Source organism: Mustelus asterias, chromosome 4, assembly GCF_964213995.1.
Source record: "Mustelus asterias chromosome 4, sMusAst1.hap1.1, whole genome shotgun sequence".
Taxonomy (NCBI): Eukaryota; Metazoa; Chordata; class Chondrichthyes; order Carcharhiniformes; family Triakidae; genus Mustelus; species Mustelus asterias.
Genome location: NC_135804.1, coordinates 82,094,433 through 82,114,751, shown reverse-complemented (window position 1 = coordinate 82,114,751; position 20,319 = coordinate 82,094,433). Strand labels below are relative to the sequence as shown.

Genomic DNA, 20,319 nt, shown 5'->3' with positions numbered 1-20,319 from the left:
AAGACCGAGCTCTCTCAGCCTATCCTCATAAGGCATGCCACTCAATCCGGGCAACATCCTTGTAAATCTCCTCTGCATCCTTTCAATCTTTTCCACATGCTTCCTATAGTGAGGTGACCAGAACTGAGCACAGTACTCCAAGTGGGGTCTGATGAGGGTCTTATATAGCTGCATCATTATCCCCGGACTCCTAAACTCAATCCCTCGATTGATAAAGGCCAGCACACCATACGCCTTCTTAACCACCTCCTCCATCTGCGGGGCTGATTTTAGAGTCCTATGGACCCGGATCCATTCAGATCCGTTTATTGGGTCCCCTCATGCGCACTCTGGCTGCAAAAGTTTGAGCGAGTCTGTTGCTCGTGGGTGGGGCTTAATGTGGCCGAAAGCCTACAGATGGAGGTAGCGCGCATGTGCAGACCCTGATGCTGCACATGCTCATTAGCCGTAGCAGGGTGTGACAAACAAAGAGAGAGCTGTCAGGCCCCTGCTACTGCAGGCAGCCTGAAGCAGCTTCCACCGCAATCACGGGGGCACACGGCCCAAGATGCAGCCCCTGCCAACTGCCCCCCCCGCCAATGATCGCGGTCCTGTTGCCCTCCCCTCACCGATCGCTGGAGTGGCAGCGGGCTCCCTCTCTCTCCCACCCCCCACCAATCGCGGTCCCGCTGCCCTACCCCCACCAATTGCTGCAGAGTGGCAGTGGGCCCCATCCTCCCATTAGCCCTGCCCCCGGGAGGTCTCAATGGCCTCTGATTCCACCGGCAAGGCCAAGTCGACTGCTCTCCCGTTGGTGGGAGCTTGTCTATTCCTCGCCGGTGAGAACCACTCTCGGCAAGGCCATAAAGAACAAAGAAAATTGCAGCATAGGAACAGGCCCTTCGGCCTCCAAGCCTGCACCGACCATGCTGCCCGACTTAACTAAAACCCCCTACCCTTCCGGGGACCGTATCCCTCTATTCCCATCCTATTCATGTACTTGTCAAGACACTCCTTAAAACTCACTACCGTATCCGCTTCCACTACCTCCTCCGGCAACGAGTTCCAGGCACCCACTACTTTCTGTGTAAAAAGATCTGCCTTGTACACCTCCTTTAAACCTTGCCCCTCGCACCTTAAACCTGTGTCCCCCAGTAATTGACTCTTCCACCCTGGGAAAAAGCTTCTAACTATCCACTCTGTCCATGCCTCTCATAATCTTGTAGACTTCTATCAGGTCTCCCCTCAACCTCCGTCGCTATAAAGGTAGGCGAGCCCGGACAATTGAGCGTTGAGCTCACTAATCACATTGAAATGCTTATTTAAATAAATTTCAACAAATTTACCTGTCTCTTGCCCATTTCCGATGAGAGGCTGACTGCATCGGAAATCCTATTGTTGTAAAACCGGCGCCAATTGTGCTGATCGCTTTACGCCCCAACTTTACAACTGCAACGTGCCCAAAAACAGGCGCATCACAGTCGTAAAATACCGCCCAATAATTTGCCTTTCTATTTTTTCTGCCACAACAGATAACCTCACACTTATCCACATTAAACTGACCATGTTTAACAATACGAAGGAGCTGAATGTGCTTGATATTTCAAAAGGACAGGAAGGTAGGAAATATAATGGGGACACTCTGTTAATAACGGATCACAGTACAATAGTGAGGGATGACCATTTTAAATATCAAATCTAGGTTCAGTTTGGTCAGAGATAAGAAATAGCTAAGGGGAGAGTTTAATTGTGGGATTTTTTATGGGCCCCTTTACATTAACTATACAATGTAAGGGGCCCATAAAAAATCCCACAATTAACCTCTCCCCTTAGCTATTTCCTATCTCTGACCAAACTGAACCTAGATTTGATATTTAAAATGGCCATCTCTCACTATTGTACTGTTATATAGAAACAAATAATGGAGCTTGTGAGAAAGGTACTTGTAATAAGACTTTGGAGGAAGAAGTCCCTTCACCAAAATCTCTTTATTTATAAATTCTAACAGCAGTATACAGGGTGCTAGTAGTCAGCAGTCTATCACAGGGGTGGGGGGGGGGGGGGGGTGTCAGAGGAACTGACACCCCCTGTTAGAGGAACTGACACCCCCTGTTAAGAACAAGACAAAGACTCACTGGCCCATCAATTGGATCCTTAATCAGGGACATCTTTTTGTGTCCAACCAAATAAACAAAATCAAATTAACTAAGGGACAAATTAAAAAGGGGCAGCTCCCAAAAAGGAGGGGAACTGCACAAAACAAAAGACAAAGAGGAAAGGAAACTTAAAACATCAAATTAAAATGTGATTAACGGGGCCAATAATACACCCCAGTCCCTGCGGTGGCCAGTGGGCACGGAAGGCATCAACTGTGCCCTCAGACACCGCATGCTCCCTTTCGGGACACCTGGCCTCGAACATAGCCGCGGTAGAGGGGCAGACAGTCATAGAACATAGAACATAGAACATAGAACAGTACAGCACAGAACAGACCCTTCGGCCCACGATGTTGTGCCGAGCTTTATCTGAAACCAAGATCAAGCTACCCCACTCCCTATCATCCTGGTATGCTCCATGTGTCTATCCAGTAACCGCTTAAATGTTCCTAAAGTGTCTGACTCCACTATCACTGCAGGCAGTCTATTCCACACCCCAACCACTCTCCGAGTAAAGAACCTACCTCGGACATCCTTCCTATATCTCCCACCATGAACCAAAGTTATGGTTACAAGTTATGCCCCCTTGTAATAGCTCCATCCACCCGAGAAAATAGTCTTTGAACGTTCACTCTATCTATCCCCTTCATCATTTTATAAACCTCTATTAAGTCTCCCCTCAACTTCCTCTGCTCCAGAGAGAACAACCCTAGCTCCCTCAACCTTTCCTCATAAGACCTACCCTCCAAACCAGGCAGCATCCTGGTAAATCTCCTTTGCACTCTTTCCAGCGCTTCCGCATCCTTCTTATAGTGAGGTGACCAGAACTGCACACAATATACCAAATGTGGTCTCACTAAGGTCCTGTACAGTTGCAGCATAACCCCACGGCTCTTAAACTCCAACCCCCTGTTAATAAAAGCTAACCCACTATAGGCCTTCGTCACAGCTTTATCCACTTGAGTGGCAACCTTCAGAGATCTGTGGATATGGACCCCAAGATCTCTCTGTTCCTCCACAGTCTTCAGAACCCTACCTTTGACCCTGTAATCCACATTTAAATTTGTCCTACCAAAGTGAATCACCTCATATTTATCAGGGTTAAACTCCAACTGCCATTTTTCAGCCCAGCTTTGCATCCTATCTATGTCTCTTTGCAGTCTACAACAGCCCTCCACCTCATCCACTACTCCACCAATCTTGGTGTCATCAGCAAATGTACTGATCCACCCTTCAGCCCCCTTCTCTAAGTCATTAATAAAAATCACAAAGAGCAGAGGACCCAGCACTGATCCCTGTGGCACTCCACTAGCAACCTGCCTCCAGTCCGAACATTTTCCATCCACCACCACCCTCTGTCTTCGATCAGATAGCCAGTTACCTATCCAATCGGCCAACTTTCCCTCTATCCCACACCTCCTTACTTTCATCATAAGCCGACCATGGGGGACCTTATCAAACGCCTTACTAAAATCCATGTATATGACATCAACTGCCCTACCTTCATCAACACACTTAGTTACCTCCTCAAAAAATTCTATCAAATTTGTGAGCCACGACTTGCCCTTCACGAATCCGTGCTGACTATCCCGGATTAATCCGCATCTTTCTAAATGGTCGTAAATCCCATCCCTAAGGACCTTTTCCATCAACTTACCAACCACCGAAGTAAGACTAACCGGCCTATAATTACCAGGGTCATTTCTATTCCTTTTCTTAAACAGAGGAACAACATTCATCACTCTCCAGTCCTCCAGTCCTCTGGCACCATCCCCGTGGACAGTGAGGACCCAAAGATCAAAGCCAAAGGCTCTACAATCTCATCCCTTGCCTCCCAAAGAATTCTAGGATATATTTTATCAGGCCCAGGGGACTTATCGACCATCAGTTTATTCAAAACTGCTGGTACATCCTCCCTCCGAACATCTACTTCCTCCAACCTATTAGCCTGTAACAACTTCTCTTCCTCAAAAACATGGCCCCTCTCCTTGGTGAACACTGAAGAAAAGTATTCATTCATCACCTCTCCTATCTCTACTGACTCCATACACAAGTTCCCACTACTGTCCTTGACCGGCCCTAACCTCACCCTGGTCATTCTTTTATTCCTCACATAAGAGTAAAAAGCCTTGGGGTTTTCCTTGATCCGACCCGCCAAGGACTTCTCATGCCCCCTCCTAGCTCTCCTAAGCCCCTTTTTCAGCTCATTCCTTGCTAACTTGTAACCCTAAATTGAGCCATCTGAACCTTGTTTCCTCATCCCTACATAAGCTTCCCTCTTCCTTTTTACAAGACATTCCACCTCTTTTGTGAACCATGGTTCCCTCACTCGGCCATTTCCTCCCTGCCTGACAAGGACATACCTATCAAGGACACACAGTATTTGTTCCTTGAAAAAGTTCCACTTTTCATTAGTGCCTTTCCCTGACAGTTTCTGTTCCTATCTTATGCCTCCTAATTCTTGCCCAATCGCATCATAATTACCTCTCCCCCAATTATAAACCTTGCCCTGCCGTTCGGCCCTATCCCTCTCCATTGCAATAACAAAAGACACCGAATTGTGGTCACTATCCCCAAAGTGCTCTCCCACAACCAAATCTAACACTTGGCCCTGTTCATTTCCCAGTACCAAATCCAATGTGGCCCCACCTCTTGTCGGCCTATCCACATATTGTGTCAGGAAACCCTCCTGCACACACTGCACAAAAACTGCCCCATCCGAACTATTCGACCTACAAAGGTTCCAATCAATATTTGGAAAGATAAAGTCCCCCATGACAACTACCCTGTGACCCCCACACCTATCCATAATCTGCTTAGCAATTTCTTCCTCCACTTCTCTATTACTATTTGGGGGCCTATAGTAAACTCCTAACAACGTGACCGCTCCTTTCCTATTTCTAACTTCAGCCCATATTACCTCAGTATGCAGATCCCCCTCGAAGTGCCTTTCCGCAGCCCTTAAACTATACTTGATTAACAATGCTATTCCTCCACCTCTTTTACCAGCTTCCCTTCACTTACTGAAACATCTATACCCCGGAATGTCCAACAACCATTCCTGTCCTTGTTCTACCCATGTCTCCGTAATGGCCACAGCATCATAGTCCCAAGTACCAATCCACGCCCCAAGTTCATCTACCTTGTTCCGGACACACTTCAACCCACCTTCCTGTCTACCGGTACCCACCCTTGACCTTGATACCTTCCCCAATACCTCACTACCCTCAACACTGACTTCCGGACTACAACTCCTTTTTCCACCCCCCTGACAAATTAGTTTAAACCCCCCTGAAGAGCTGTAGCAAATTTCCCTCCCAGGATATTGGTGCCCCTCTGGTTCAGGTGCACCCCGTCCTGTTTGTACAGGTCCCACCTTCCCCAGAATGTGTTCCAATTATCCACGTAGCTGAAACCCTCCCTCCTACACCATCCCTGCAACCACATGTTTAACTGCACTCTCTCCCTGTTCCTCAACTCGCTATCACGTGGCACCGGCAACGTACCAGAGATGACCACATGTTTTGTCTTGGCTCTCAGCTTCCAGCCCAGCTCCCTAAATTCCTGTTTTAAATCCCCGTCCCTTCTCTTACCTACATCGTGGTACCAATGTGTACTACGACTTGTGACTGTTCCCCCTCCCGCTTAAGAATCCGGAAAACACGGTCCGAGACGTCACGGACCCTGGCATCCGGTCACAAACATACCATCCGTGAGTCTCTTTTGCTGCCACAGAACCTCCTATCTATCCCTCTAACTAACGAGTCCCCAATAACTATTGCCCTCCCGCTCTCCCCCTTACCCTCCTGAGCCACAGGGACAGACTCAGTGCTGGAGATCCGCTCACTGCGGCTCACCACTGGTATGTCGTCCCCCTCAACTGCATCCAAAACGGAATACTTGTTGCTAAGGGGAACGACCACCGGGGATCCCTGCACTGACTGCTTCCTCCCAGCCCCTCTCACTGTCACCCATCTATTTTCCTTTCCTGGAGTAACTATATCCATGAAGCTTCTGTCTATGGCCACCTCTGCCTCCCTAATGATCCTAAGTTCATCCAACTCCAGCTCCAGTTCCCTAACACGGTTTTGGTGGAGCTGCAGATGGGTGCACTTCCCACAGGTGTAATCAGCAGGGACACTGACGTCGTCCCTCACCTCAAACATACTGCAAGGGGAACATTGCACTGCCTTCACACCCATCCCCTCTAGATACCTTGCCAATACCACTAGCAGATAGAGTTGCTCCAATGGAACAATGAACTATTTTCCCTCCCTTTTCCTCGGAATACACATGGACTGAACTTAAGATTTGCAATTGAAGAGACAACAAAATGAATTAAACTTACCCCGCCTCACCCTTTCTGCCTAAGCCCTTAGAGCCAAAGCCCTTACAGCTCTCACTCTGCTCCCTGCTTACTCCGCTGCCCGCTCAAAAGTGCGGCCTGCTTTTAAACCCACCAAAAACCTTCCCCCAGGCCTCTCCTGGGCCTACTTCCGGTTTCGGGAAAAACCTCCGATTTTAAAAACAAAAATCACTGAAAAATAAATAAATAAATCAAGTGTAGAAACAAACTCTCTTACCTCAGCCTGCTCCTGTGGAACAATGAGGCTGAAACCTCCAGGGTAAGCCCTTTTAAAACCCACCACAAACCTTCCCAGGCCTCTCCTGTGTCCAGTCGGGTTGGACCAGCCCCTCGATCGCCTGCTGCCTGGACCTGTAGATGGCACGCCTTGCCAGGCCCAGGAGTAGGTTCACGAGGAGGTCCTCCTCCTTCCCCGCCCCCTTCTGCACCGGGTGCCCATAGACCAGGAGCGTGGGGCTGAAGTGCAATCAAAACATCAATAAAAGATTTTTAAGGAAACTGAAAACGTTGTCCAGCCAATGACACGAAACACAGACATAGTCCACGGACTCCACAAGGTTGAAAAAAAGGGCACGCTTGGGAGCCCGTGAATTGGTACAACCTACAATTGTACGGTACTGCTGCGTGCAACACCCTCCACCCCAGGTCCCCGAGATAGTGGGGGGATATCCCTCTGTAGAGGGACTTCCACTGGGGACCTCCACTGCCCCGTGGCAACAAGGCCCACCAAGGTGTATCTGGGCGATGGCCAAGGACGTGGTAGTATAAGGTGTGCAGCAGCAGCCCGTACAGGAAACACCTCCGTGTGGTAGCAAAGGGCACAGAGGACATTTCCACGAGGTGGCTCAAGCTGTGGGGCGTATGACCTGGCTGGGGGGGGTTGTCTAGGCTTGGGGCCAATGTGAAATTCCGTCCGAGCAGGGACACGCTCGGGCGGGATCCCACCACACAGTTGCGCCTCTTCGAGACCATGTGTGCATTCGGATCCGAACACAATCATCCTAAGGTCTTGGATGGCTTTGGCCGCATGCCAGACGGCCACTCCCACGCGCTCAGCAAACTCGTGGGGGTTCATCTAGCCCACTCCTCCGCCATCCAGCACATCCGCGATCCTGGTCACCCCGCCGTCCACGGCCCTCCTCTCCGCCAGCCACCTGGAATATTTGGTTGGAGGAGCGGATTCCTGAGCAGCGGCTCTCGCACGGGGGAGAGCTGCGTCGCGAGGTGACCGTGTAGTGGACTTTGAGAAGGTCCTGGTAAAAGACGGGCAACGCCTGCAAAGAGATCCGAAGACTCCCCAGATTTATGTACAGGAGTTGCACATCATAGTTAAGGCCATGCACCTGGCGGAAGATATACGTCGCAGGGCACACCATCGTGGAGGAGGCTCAACGTAAAGGTATCTCTGCAGGGTCTGCCTCACTCCAGGCGGACTCCAAAACCATCCCCATGCCCACCATCGAGCAGCTGTCCTCCTCAGGGCAGTTGGCCTACAACTCCGGGTCTCCCACCGCAGTGCGTATGGCGGGCGACACGGAGCTGCCAACCAGTCCTAGCTCCCCCTTGATCCCACCCCCAGGATCGACGGAGGAGGGCTTCCCCCTGGGCTCCTCCCTTACTTCCCGGCCCGAGGATGGCGGAGGGTCAGTCCCCCCGCTCTGCCCCAGACGTCGGGACACCCCACAAGTCCGGAGAGAACACTGGTCGGAGAACTGGGGTGCCCAGCATCAAAGATCGGGACAGAGAGGGGGGGCCTACCTCACCACCACCACCCAAGGACCCAAACCAGGTGGAACGGAACCACGGGTGTCCCGCTCGCACCCGGCCCCGGGGAGTCCTGCTTAGGGGACTACGATAGCACGTGTTTAATTTTTTCTTTCTTTGTCTTTTTCTTGCCCCCTGCTCTGGGGGCAAGGCACAAAAATGGGTAGGGGCGGGCAGGGGATGGTGTGAATGGGGAGAGGGGTGTGGATGCCACCACCTCTACGCTAAGGGAGGGGGTGTGGGGAGTCCCACTGATCTTGGGTCCCCCTCCCCTGAGGTGTAGCGCCTTTTCTTGAGGGGCATCGTGCTGGCACTCTGCCTCTCTCCTTCCCACCCTGCCCCTTGAGCTTTCCCTTCCCTTCCCTGAGAATTGTTATAGTTGCCGGCTCGGGGTTGCGTGTCCCCCCACCTCGCCCGGAACCCATGCACCTGCGTCGCCAGGCCCAGCACAGGACACTGAGGCGTCAACAGGCCCGGTTGATGGTTTGGGAGGGGGGCCGGAGGTGTTTTCTTTCCCCGAGCCGGCTGCCGGGGTGACTGGGGTAGTGGGGGTTGGGGTTCTGTTCTCCCCCTTTTTCTTCTTTTTCGTGGCCTTCTGGCCACGGGGATGCTCCCCTCCCTCCCTGCCGGCAGCCAAGGTAGCAGCAGCTGCCGGCGTGGCCTCCCCTTGCGGGGAGGCAGTTGGTACTTCATTGGTGGGGAGGGGGCTGCGGTGCCAGCTGCGGCTGCCATGGAGTAGGGGTCGGCGGCCTTGGAGGCTGGGCAGTTCTTTGACATGCCCCACTTTCTTACAGGCATGGCACCGCACGCCATCTGCAGACTATACGACCTGGTACATTGTCCCGTCAAAGGAGACATTAAAGCGCCCCCTCCAGGCACTCCTCCTGGGCCAGACAGTTGAAAACCTGGCGCCGGAAGGAGTAGATGTGCCTGAGGACAGGGTCCCGAAGGCCGAGCAGGATTGGCACCACCCTGGACCTGACCTCCCCCAGTAGATGGAGGTGGGGAAGGAGGAGCTCCACAGGGATGAGGGGACGACCCTCTGGGCGGTGGCCTTCAGAGGGTCCACCGCCAGGAAAATCCTGCCCATCGTGAGTCCCTTTTCCAGGGCGAGATGGACCGTCCGCTCAGCCTTCAGGAAAAACACGGCTTTGCCGTACATTTTAGAGGCCACGACAATGGCTGAGGGGCCGACAACCCCAACCATTGCCCTCACGCAGGCCTCGATCGTCATGTTGGGGTGGGCGTAGCACTTGACCCCATCTTGCTTTGTAATGAGGCTGAAAGGTGGCAGGGCCTTGGGAGCGGCAGGGGTTTTTGATGCTGCTGCTCTCGCAGACGTGGGCCTGGAAGGCCCTGCCAGCGGTGACGATGGCACTGTCGCCGTTTTATCAATGGTGCTATGCCCACCTCGAGACTGTGTTTTTGTTTTCAACTGTGGGGATCCTTCATCAGGGACATTGTTTTGTGAGTTTATCTATTAGTCACAAGTAGGCTTAGATTCACACTGTAATGAAGATATTTTGAAAATGCCCTAGTCACCACATTCCAGCACCTGTTCGGGTTCACTGAGGGAGAATTTAGCATGGCTAATTCACCTAACCAACACGTCTTTTGGACTGTGGGAGGAAACTGGAGCCCCCGGAGGAAACCCACGCAAACACGGGGAGAATGTGCAGACTCCGCACAGATAGTGACCCAAGCTGGGAATCGAACCTGGGTTCTTGACGCTGTGAGGCAGCAGTGCTAACCACTGTGCCACTGTACTGCCCAATCCTTAATCAGGGAATTCTTTTTCTCCCCACCAAATAAACAAACTCAAATTAACTTTGGGGCAAATTAAAAGGGACAGCTCCCCAAAAGGAGTGGGAACAGCCCGAACAAAAAACAAAGTCGAAAGGAAACTTAAAACATTAAATCATAATGTGATTTTTGAGGTGTATAATACACCCCAGCCCCTGCGGTGCCTAGCAGGCGCGGAACCGTCAACTGCACCGGTGGACACCGCATGCTCCCTCTCCAGGGACACCTGGCCTCAAATATAGCCGCGGTAGAGGGGCAGACAATCAGGATGGATGACCCCGTCGATCGCCCGCTGCCTGGACCTGTTGATGGCTCGCCTCGCTAGGCCCAGGAGCAGGTTCACGAGGAGGTCGCCATCTCGACCCGCCCCTCTCCGCACCAGGTGCCCGTAGATCAGGAGCATGGGACTGAAGCGCAAACAAAACATCAGTAACAGGTTTTTCAGGTAAACAAAAAAGGAGTGCAACCTCGATCCTTAATCAGGGATGTCTTTCAACACCAACCAAGTAAACAAACTCAAATTAACTTATGGACAAATTAAAAGGGGCAGCTCCCCAAAAGAAAGGGGGAACAGCCCGAACCAAAAACAAAGTCGAAAGGAAACTTAAAACATCAAACCAAAAGGTGATTATCGGGGTCGATAATACACCCCAGCCCCTGCGGTGCCCAGCGGTCGCGGAAGGCGTCAACCGCGCCCGTGGACACCGCATGCTCCCTCTCCAGAGACACCTGGCCGCGAATGTAGCCGCAGTAGAGGGGCAGACAGTCGGGATGGACGGCCCCGTCGATCGCCCGCTGCCTGGACCTATTGATGGCGCGTCTCGCCAGGCCCAGGAGCAGGTTCACGAGGAGGTCGGCATCCCGACCCGCCCCGCCCCTCTCCACACCAGGTGCCCGTAGATTAGGAGCGTGGGACTGAAGCGCAAACAAAACATCAGTAAAAGGTTTTTCAGGTAAACAAAAAAGGAGTGCAACCTCGATCCTTAATCAGGGAGTTTGTACTCCAATAAGCCAACCTCAATGGTCTGATTGAAGTGTTGCAATAATCATGGGTGATTTTAATCTATATATAGATTGGACAAATTAGATAGGCAGATGAGTTCATCATTCCACCATCATATAGCAGTCTGTTCTAGGGCCAACTGGCAGTAGGTAATTCCAGATCTGATCAATTTCAATGATGCAGGATTAATTAATTACCTCAAGTAAAGAAGTCTCTAGGTAGCAATTTGAGGAAGAGAAATTGGCTCGAAGACTAATAGCTTTAAACTTAATTAAGACAATTACAAGGATATGAAGGAGAACTGGGGAAATACTTTCAGGAAGGATAGTATCAAAGTGGAATAAAAAGCATTCCATTCTGTGAAGAGTAGTGACAGGTCAGAAAATTGGACAGAATTTAACAACCAGCAAAGAATGACTTAAAAAGTACTAAGGAGGGAGAAATTTGAACACCGGAGAATGCTTGTTCGAAATATAAAAACAGATAGTAAGACTTTCCACAAACATTTAAAAAGGGAGTCAGTAACTAAAGTGAGCATTTACCCTCCAGAAAATGAGTCTGTGTAATTAATAATGGGAAATAAGGAAATGGTAGAAGTGTTGAACAGATATTTTGTGGCTGCCTTCACTGTAGTAGCCACAAATAATATCCCAGAAATACTGGTAAGTCAAGAGGAGAAAGGGAGGGAGGAATTTAAAACAAATGTAATCACCAGGGAAAGGGTACTGAGAACACTATTAGATCTAATACTGAACAAGTCACCCGATCCAGATGGACTTCATCCTAGGATCCAGAAATAAGTGGCTGCTGAGATAGGAGATGCATTGGAAGCAATTTTTCAAAATCCTCGTGATTCTGGAAAGGCTGCATCTGGTTGGAAAGCAATAAGGGTAGCTCCTCTATTCAAGAAAGGTAGCAGACAGAAGGCTGGAAACTACCGACAATTAACCTAATATCTGCCAAAGGAAAAACACCAGGATCTATTGTTAAGGAGATTTTAAAGGGATATTTAAAAAATCATAATGCAAAGTCAAAATGGTTTTGTGAAAGTAAAATCTGGTTTGACTAATTTATTAGAGTGCTTTTAGAAAGTAATAAAAAACATGAACAAATGGGAACCTGTAGATGTCTTAGACTTCCAAATTGTGTTTAATAAGGTGCCACATCAAAGGTTTTTATACAAAATAAGAGCTCATGGTTCAATGATTGGTTAGTTAATAGGCATCAAAAGAATAGGAATAAATGGGTCATTTTCAGGTTAGCAAGCTATAACCAATGGAATACCACAAGGGTCAGTGCTGGGGTCTCAAAACATCATGTAAATGTCTTGGATGAAGGGATTGATTTTCTTCTAAATTTAGTTTCTAAATTTGTTGCCAAAAATACAGATAGGGAAGCAAATTCTGAGGACATAAAGACATATCTTATTGGCTTGACATACCAGTCGATGGGTGGGGCGAGCCGGTAAGAATGCATGGTTTCTCACCTCTTGAGATCTTACCGGTGAGATCAGCCTCGCACCCAGGAAGGGCACAGTGCTGATTATAATATTTAAATCTATTTAAATAGTGATTTAAATATTATTAGTGAGCCTGGGACGCAATTTCTGGGCCTCACTTGCCTTAGAGGTGTCGCTGGTGAAAGTCCTCACCAGCGAGGATCATGTATGGTCCCCATCAACGGGCACTAGATGTGATGGCCTCGCTGGTAGGTCCGGAAGCAATTGAGGCCTCCTGAACATGGTCAGGGGTAGGGACAAAGAATGGTAGGAACAAGGAGTGACAGTGCCACTTGGGCACTGGGCAGTGCCAAGGGGATGGGGCCTACGTGGAGGGAGCAAGGCCTATGGGGAGCTGTGCATTATGCCACCGGGGATTGGCTTGGTGGAGGGGGGGGAAGCTGCTCACTCTGCAATTGGCAAGGATGGTGATCAACCGAGCCTAGGGGGGTGGGTGGGGGGATGATTGACTGGGCCAGGGTGAGTGCAAACCACCAGGCCAGGGTGTGTGTGAGAGACTGGCTGTGCTGGGGAGGTTTGGGAGGGGACTGATCGGCTGGTAATGCCAGCGATCGCAGGGTGGGAGGCGGCGCTATCCAAACAAAGAGATCTGCTAAAGTGCAATTGCACCCTCTACTGTGAGCAGCTGGCTTTCTGGCAAGCTTAGGCCCTGCCCCCTCCCGCTACTGGCTGGAAACATTTGCACTAAATGGCATTCAGTTTCATTTGTGGCCTCACCGAAAAAATAGATCTGAAACTCTCCAGTTTTCACGTTCGTCTGGCAGTTAGAATCGTTTTTGGTAAGATCACCACCAAAGTGATTTAGATAGGTTGAGTGAGTGGGCAAAAATTGGAAGATAGGGTATAATGTGGGAAAATGTGAATTTGTCCACTTTGACAGGAAGAATAGAAAAACAGTATATATAAATGAAGAAATATTGCAAAACATTGTGGTACAGATGGATCAGGGTGTCCTGTTACATGAATCATAAAGTGTTTGTATTTACGGACATCTAGTGACGAGAAAGGCAAATGGAATGTTCTTGTTTACTGCAGGGGAATGGAATATATAAGTAGCGGGGCGCGATTTTCCTGCCCGCTGCACTAGTCAAGCAATGTAGCGGGGTGGGAAATAATCGCAGAAATGCAAACACGGGAAACGTGCCTGGTGTTAGGCCTTTTGCAATCTTCCCAGGCCAGTTTTTTCAGTGGGATCTGGATTGTGCAAATGGCGCGACGTCCATTTAAATGTTTTTACATACCTTACATACAAGGTTGGCACAGCACTCTTCCCCGCTCCCCCCTCCCCCCGCCATATCCTTTCCCCACTCTCCAGCATGATGTCACATCGACATCATTTACAGCTGCTCCATAAAAGTCTGGGCCAGGTGCAGCAGCAGTGAAGGGGAGTGAAGAGGTGAGTTCCATTGAGCTGCAACCCTGGAATGCAAGGGGGGGGGGGGGCGATGGAGGGAGGGTGGAGACCAGCTATGATTCTCACTGGTGAGAACCTTGACTGGCGAGGTGGTTAAAGTAAGTGAAATGTTAAAGTAGAAGTTTATTTATTTGTCACAAGTAGGCTTACATTCACACTGCAATGAAGATACTGTGAATCCTCTAGTTACCACATTCTGGGGACACTGAGGGAGAATTTCATAGAATCATAGAAACCCTACAGTGCAGAAAGAGGCCATTTGGCCCATCGAGTCTGCACCGACCACAACCCCACCCAGGCCCTACCCCGATATTCCTACATATTTTACCCGCTAATCCCTCTAACCTACGCATCTCAGGACACTAAGAGGCAATTTTTTAGCATGGCCAATCAACCTAACCCGCACATCTTTGGACATAGCCTATTCACCTAACCTGCACATCTTTTGGACTGTGGGAGGAAACCGGAGCACAGGGAGAATGTGCAGACTCCGCACAGACAGTGACCCAAGCTGGGAATTGAACCTGGGTCCCTGGCGCTGTGAAGCAGCAGTGCTAACCACTGTGCCACCATGCCGCCCGAAGTGAGCCTGGATAATAGTGGGACTTGTTAATGCCCTTTCTGGGTGAAAAGCCAATTTCCCTGGCAAAATAGGGAAGGCAAGAAACTGGGCACACTTCTCACTTTCCGTCTCTTGCTCTACCTTATCACCTTGCCTTGCTGAAAATCGGATGGGATGAGGTCATAACATTGTGCCCCGAGAATCAAAAGACTAATGATGACGATGAAACCATTACCATTTGTCGTAAAAAATCCATCTGGCTCACTAATATGCTTGCCTGGTCTGGCTTGCTTGTGAGTCCAATTAAAGCAATGTGGTTGACTTTTAAATGGCCCCTGAAATGGGGGGGGCTCAGAGACCATTGAAGCCCCTGGTGGTTGGGGACATGGACGGCCATTGCCCATCTGATTGATAAATACTCCTGGATGAGTAGAGTGTGGTTTGTTTGTCACAAGCTTGCAGTCCATGACACCCTGTATATATGGGAACTAATGACTGCAGCAAATGCAAGAGCCTTTTGTTTTGATTTGATTTATTATTGTCACATGTATTATCATACAGTGAAAAGTATTGTTTCTTGCACACGATACAGACAAAACATACTGTTCATAGAGAAGGAAACAAGAAAGTGCAGAATGTAGTGTTACAGTCATAGCTAGGGTCTACAGAAAGATCAACAAAATGCAAGGTAAGTCCATTCAAAAGTCTGACAGCAGCAGGGAAGAAGCTGTTCTTGAGTTGGTTGGTACATGACCTCAGACTTTTGTATCTTTTTCCCGAAGGAAGAAAGTGGAAGAGAGAATGTCCGGGGTGCGTGGGGTCCTTAATTATGCTGGCCGCTTTGCCGAGGCAGTGGGAAGTGTATTGTCCATATCAAAGTGGATATAAGTGGTGGCCCTGGCAAACATAACACAAGTCGGGGCGGCACGGTAGCACAGTGGTTAGCACTGCTGCTTCACAGCTCCAGGGACCTGGGTTCGATTCCCGGCTTGGGTCACTGTCTGTGTGGAGTTTGCACATTCTCCTCGTGTCTGCGTGGGTTTCCTCTGGGTGCTCTGGTTTCCTCCCACAGTCCAAAGACGTGCGGGTTAGGTTGATTGGCCATAAAAATGCTTAAAAATTGCCCCTTAGTGTCCTGAGATGCGTAGGCTGGGGCATTAGTGGGTAAATATGTAGGGATATTGGGTAGGGCCTGGGTGGGATTGTGGTCGGTGCAGACTCGATGGGCCAAATGGCCTCTTTCTGCACTGTAGGGTTTCTATGTACTAAAGTCACCTGCACTTTTGGGCAGCAGGTTGTGAAATCCTACAAATGCCACCAGAAGATCCTTGATTCTATGATTCTGTCATGATAATTGTGTAACGAACAGTATTTTTAGAACTCTCCAAATTTTGGCAAAGGTCCCCAGATATGAATGAGAAGAACTTTGAGGGTTGACTTGGCTGGGTATGGCATTGTCATACTCAATGCCCAGTTGATGCTGGGTGACCCATCCAGCTCCATTCTTCCTCGCCTTTTTATAACAGTTGATACAACTGAGAAATTTGTGGGCAAATTTCAGAGAGAAGTAAAGAATCGACCTATTTCTGTGTGTGCCAGATCAGATAAATATAAATTTCCTTCCCTAAAACATATTACTAAACCAGACAGATTTTAATGAGAATTAATGAAAATTGTCCCTGTAACACATTTTTTGTTGTCATTTTATTTAGTAAGGTGGTTTTACGCCGTACCAGTTCAATGGGTGAGACTGGGGAGATAGTCTGGTATTTAGCCCTCTGTCTGCTTCTGGCCTGGCTGATGGTTGGGGCAGCGTTATCGAAAGGAGTCAAATCTTCAGGAAAGGTATGTTTGATGATGAACAAAGTACGGATTTCTGCAACAATAAAACTAGGATTTATAAATTATTTGTGAATTGGGCTGGTTTATCTCACAGTGATGTTAACAGTGACTCTTTGGGGAGTGGGAGATCCAGACTTCATGAACACCTCAGGCCTGAGTGAGATCTGAAGATCTTTCTCCTGAGTGAAAGAACAGCAGCAATTCCCCCAAACCCCTGAAATGTGCCCCTCTTTCGAAGGGTTTCAGTCACTGATACAGGGATTTGGGGTAAATTTCCAATTGGTGGGGAAAGCTGGGCAGGACTGGCTCAGTGATTGAGCAGATTAGGGTCAAGGTTTTATTTGGGTGAAATGAAATTTGTCTGGACAATGAGAATGGCAAAGAAACCTGAGGAGAAATGTGAGGAATTAAATATTTTCATTATATTTGTTTTATTCTCCCATTTAAATGTGTTTCTCCCCTGAATATGAGATATAAATATGTTAGATAATACTGTGCTATTTAAATTCAATTACATGCAGCTTGGTCTTAATTATACCTTCCATGTAGCTGTTAACCATCCAATTGTTTCTGATTCATTTTCTGCTTTGCTAGAATCCTGTTGGTTTACCATTCAGTTGGATTCAATGCTGTAAATGTTGTTCCAGCAATACAGGAAAATCTAACAAACTCCTCTCCATGGTCAGGTGGTTTATTTCACTGCGACATTCCCTTATGTGGTTCTGACCATACTCCTGATCCGAGGTCTTACCCTGGAGGGAGCCTATAAAGGAATCGAATTCTACATTGGAAGGCAGTCAGATTTCTCCAGACTGGCTGATGCTGAGGTAAACACATCAAAATAGTCCATTGAATCTCAGCTGTAATTTTCAGTCAAACTATTTAAACTTTCTGTTTGTTTTTATCTCTTGTGTCTGGACTAATTAATCAAAGGCCTGAATGTTGCTTTTGGATTGTTATTCACTCACAGCCAAGATTTCAGTCATTGCTTGGGAATCAGTTGGAGATGGTCATTGCCTGTGAGGTCCAGAAACTTCCCCTCATGCCCATCAGTTTCACTAATGTTCTCTAGGGAAGGAAATCTGCTGTCCTTGCCTGGTCTGGCCTACATGTGACTCCAGAGCCACAGCAATGTGGTTGACTCTTCACTGCCCTCTAAGGACAACTAGGGATGGGCAATAAATGCTGGCCAGCCAGTAATGCCCATGTTTCAGGAATGAATTTAAAAAAACCCTCTGATTTATGTTTGCAGTCATCTTTCAATCCCTGACTCTGCATATCCTAACCTTTGTTAGGTAGCATCTGATCAAAGGTGGTCTAAAATCATGCACACTGCATTATCCTTGTTTACTCTCTCAACATAACCATCCTTTTAGAAATCCTTGTTTACTACTTACATTATATTTCTGTCTCTAGATGTTCACTTGGCTGATCTTTCAGTACTGTTACCTCGCAATGATGTTAACTAAGTGCATAACTTTCCCATGGAATGTTTTGGTTTCACTTTTGGGAGACAGCAATTACATTTGCTACTCACTATTTCTCAATACATTTTTCTTTGAAATTTATGTATGGATAAAAGTGTTTTTGCCCTCTGCTCCCTCATTTCTTTAAGTATTCTCAGCCACAATCCATCTAGACCTGGGGCTTTAGCCTTAATATGTTCTTCCTTTCTCTCAACCATTCTAATATGTAATTTCACTTCTTTGGCTCTTGGCATTTCCTCTTTGTTATCCCCTTAAGTGAAAACTGAGGCAAAGTATTTTCTTTCCGAAAGTGCTTATATTCATCTCCTTTTATCATGGTGTCCTTGATATGAACAGTTTATTTCATCCTTAACTATGGTCACTCTTGCTTTGTCCCTTTGTTAGTTTAGTTTTTTTGTCCAGTTTACTACAATCCTCATCCTCTCATTGTTGACTTTTGAATATCCATAATGCACGATCTATGTTTGTTATTCAATACTCTAACTGTTATAATTTGACTATTGCTACTTTCATTTACTTTTCCTATCTTTGTCTACTCATTTATCATGATCAGATGTGGTAGTGCTTCTTCTTTTGCAAGATTTGTAATTGGTGGTGTCTGCCTTTTCATCTTGCAAGATGATTAGTGCCAGGATTGTCAACTGTGTTAAAGATTACCTGGTCTTGCTGAGGAGCCCCACTCTGGCATGAAAGTCTTTACAGTAAGAAATTTAACACCACCAGGTTAAAGTCCAACAGGTTTATTTGGTAGCAAAAGCCACACAAGCTTTCGGAGCCTTAAGCTCCTTCCTCAGGTGAGTGGGAATTCTGTTCACAAACAAGGCATATAAAGACACAAACTCAATTTACATGAATAATGGTTGGAATGCGAATACTTACAGCTAATCAAGTCTTTAAGATACAAACAATGTGAGTGGAGAGAACATCAAGACAGGCGAAAGAGATGTGTATTGTCTCCAGACAGGACAGCCAGTGAGACTCTGCAGGTCCAGGCAAGCTGTGGGGATTACAAATAATGTGACACGAACCCAATATCCTGGTTGAGGCCGTCCTCATGTGTGCGGAACTTGGCTATCAGTTTCTGCTCAGCAACTCTGCGCCGTCATGTGTCGTGAGGGCCACCTTGGAGAACGCTTACCCGAATATCAGAGGCTGAATGCCCGTGACCGCTGAAGTGCTCCCCAACAGGAAGAGAACAGGTGATTGTCGAGTGGTGTTCATTCATCTGTTGTCGCAGCATCTGCATGGTTTCCCCAATGTACCATGCCTCGGGGCATCCTTTCCTGCAGCGTATCAGGTAGACAACGTTGGCCGAGTTGCAAGAGTATGTACTGTGTACCTGGTGGATGGTGTTCTCATGTGAGATGATGGCATCTGTGTCGGTGATCTGGCACGTCTTGCAGAGGTTGCTGTGGCCGGGTTGTGTGGTGTCGTGGTCACTGTTCTCCTGAAGGCTGGGTAGTTTGCTGCAGACAATGGTCTGTTTGAGGTTGTGCAGTTGGTCATCCGCTTCATCCTGGACCACAATATCTTCACCTTCAACAACCAGTTCTTCATCCAGACACACGGAACAGCCATGGGGACCAAATTCGCACCTCAATATGCCAACATCTTCATGCACAGGTTCGAACAAGACTTCTTCACCGCACAGGACCTTCAACCGATGCTATACACTAGATACATCGATGACATTTTCTTACTTTGGACTCATGGTGAACAGTCACTGAAACAACTACATGATGGCATCAACAAGTTCCATCCCACCATCAGACTCACCACGGACTACTCTCCGGAATCGGTTGCATTCTTGGACACACGCATCTCCATTAAGGACGGTCACCTCAGCACTTCACTATACCGCAAGCCCACGGATAACCTCACAATGCTCCACTTCTCCAACTTCCACGTTAAAGAAGCCATCCCCTACGGACAAGCCCTCCGTATACACAGGATCTGCTCGGATGAGGAGGATCGCAACAGACACCTCCAGACGCTGAAAGATGCCCTCATGCGTAGTGGTCCATTTTGGCAGGTCAAATGGGATGAAGGAGTACAATATAAAGGGAAAGACTCTTAGTACTGTAGAGGATCAGAAGGACCTTGGGGTCCGGGTCCATAGGACTCGAAAATCGGCCCCACAGGTGGAGGAGGTGGTTAAGAAAGCGTATGGTGTGCTGGCCTTTATCTATCGAGGGATTGAGTTTAGGAGTCCGGGGATAATGATGCAGCTACATAAGACCCTCGTCAGACCCCACTTAGAGTACTGTGCTCAGTTCTGGTCGCCTCATTACAGGAAGGATGTGGAAAAGATTGAAAGGGTGCAAAGGTGATTTACAAGGATGTTGCCTGGATTGAGTGGCATGCCTTATGAGGAAAGGCTGAGGGAGCTCGGTCTTTTCTCCTTGGAGAGACGTAGGATGAGAG

At 48.3% G+C, this 20,319-nt stretch overlaps 1 protein-coding gene across 3 annotated transcripts in view; it reads left to right on the top strand.

Annotated features, from left to right (window-relative positions):
* LOC144492339 (sodium- and chloride-dependent neutral and basic amino acid transporter B(0+)-like) overlaps window positions 1–20,319 on the top strand; it is a 100,127-nt gene that overhangs the window by 62,261 nt on the left and 17,547 nt on the right. For all 3 annotated transcript variants that reach the window (XM_078210333.1, XM_078210332.1, XM_078210334.1), the window contains 2 exons: window positions 16,279–16,411; window positions 17,095–17,235. In XM_078210333.1, coding sequence (XP_078066459.1) covers window positions 16,279–16,411; window positions 17,095–17,235 — 274 coding nt within the window. The remainder of the gene's footprint in view (window positions 1–16,278; window positions 16,412–17,094; window positions 17,236–20,319) is intronic.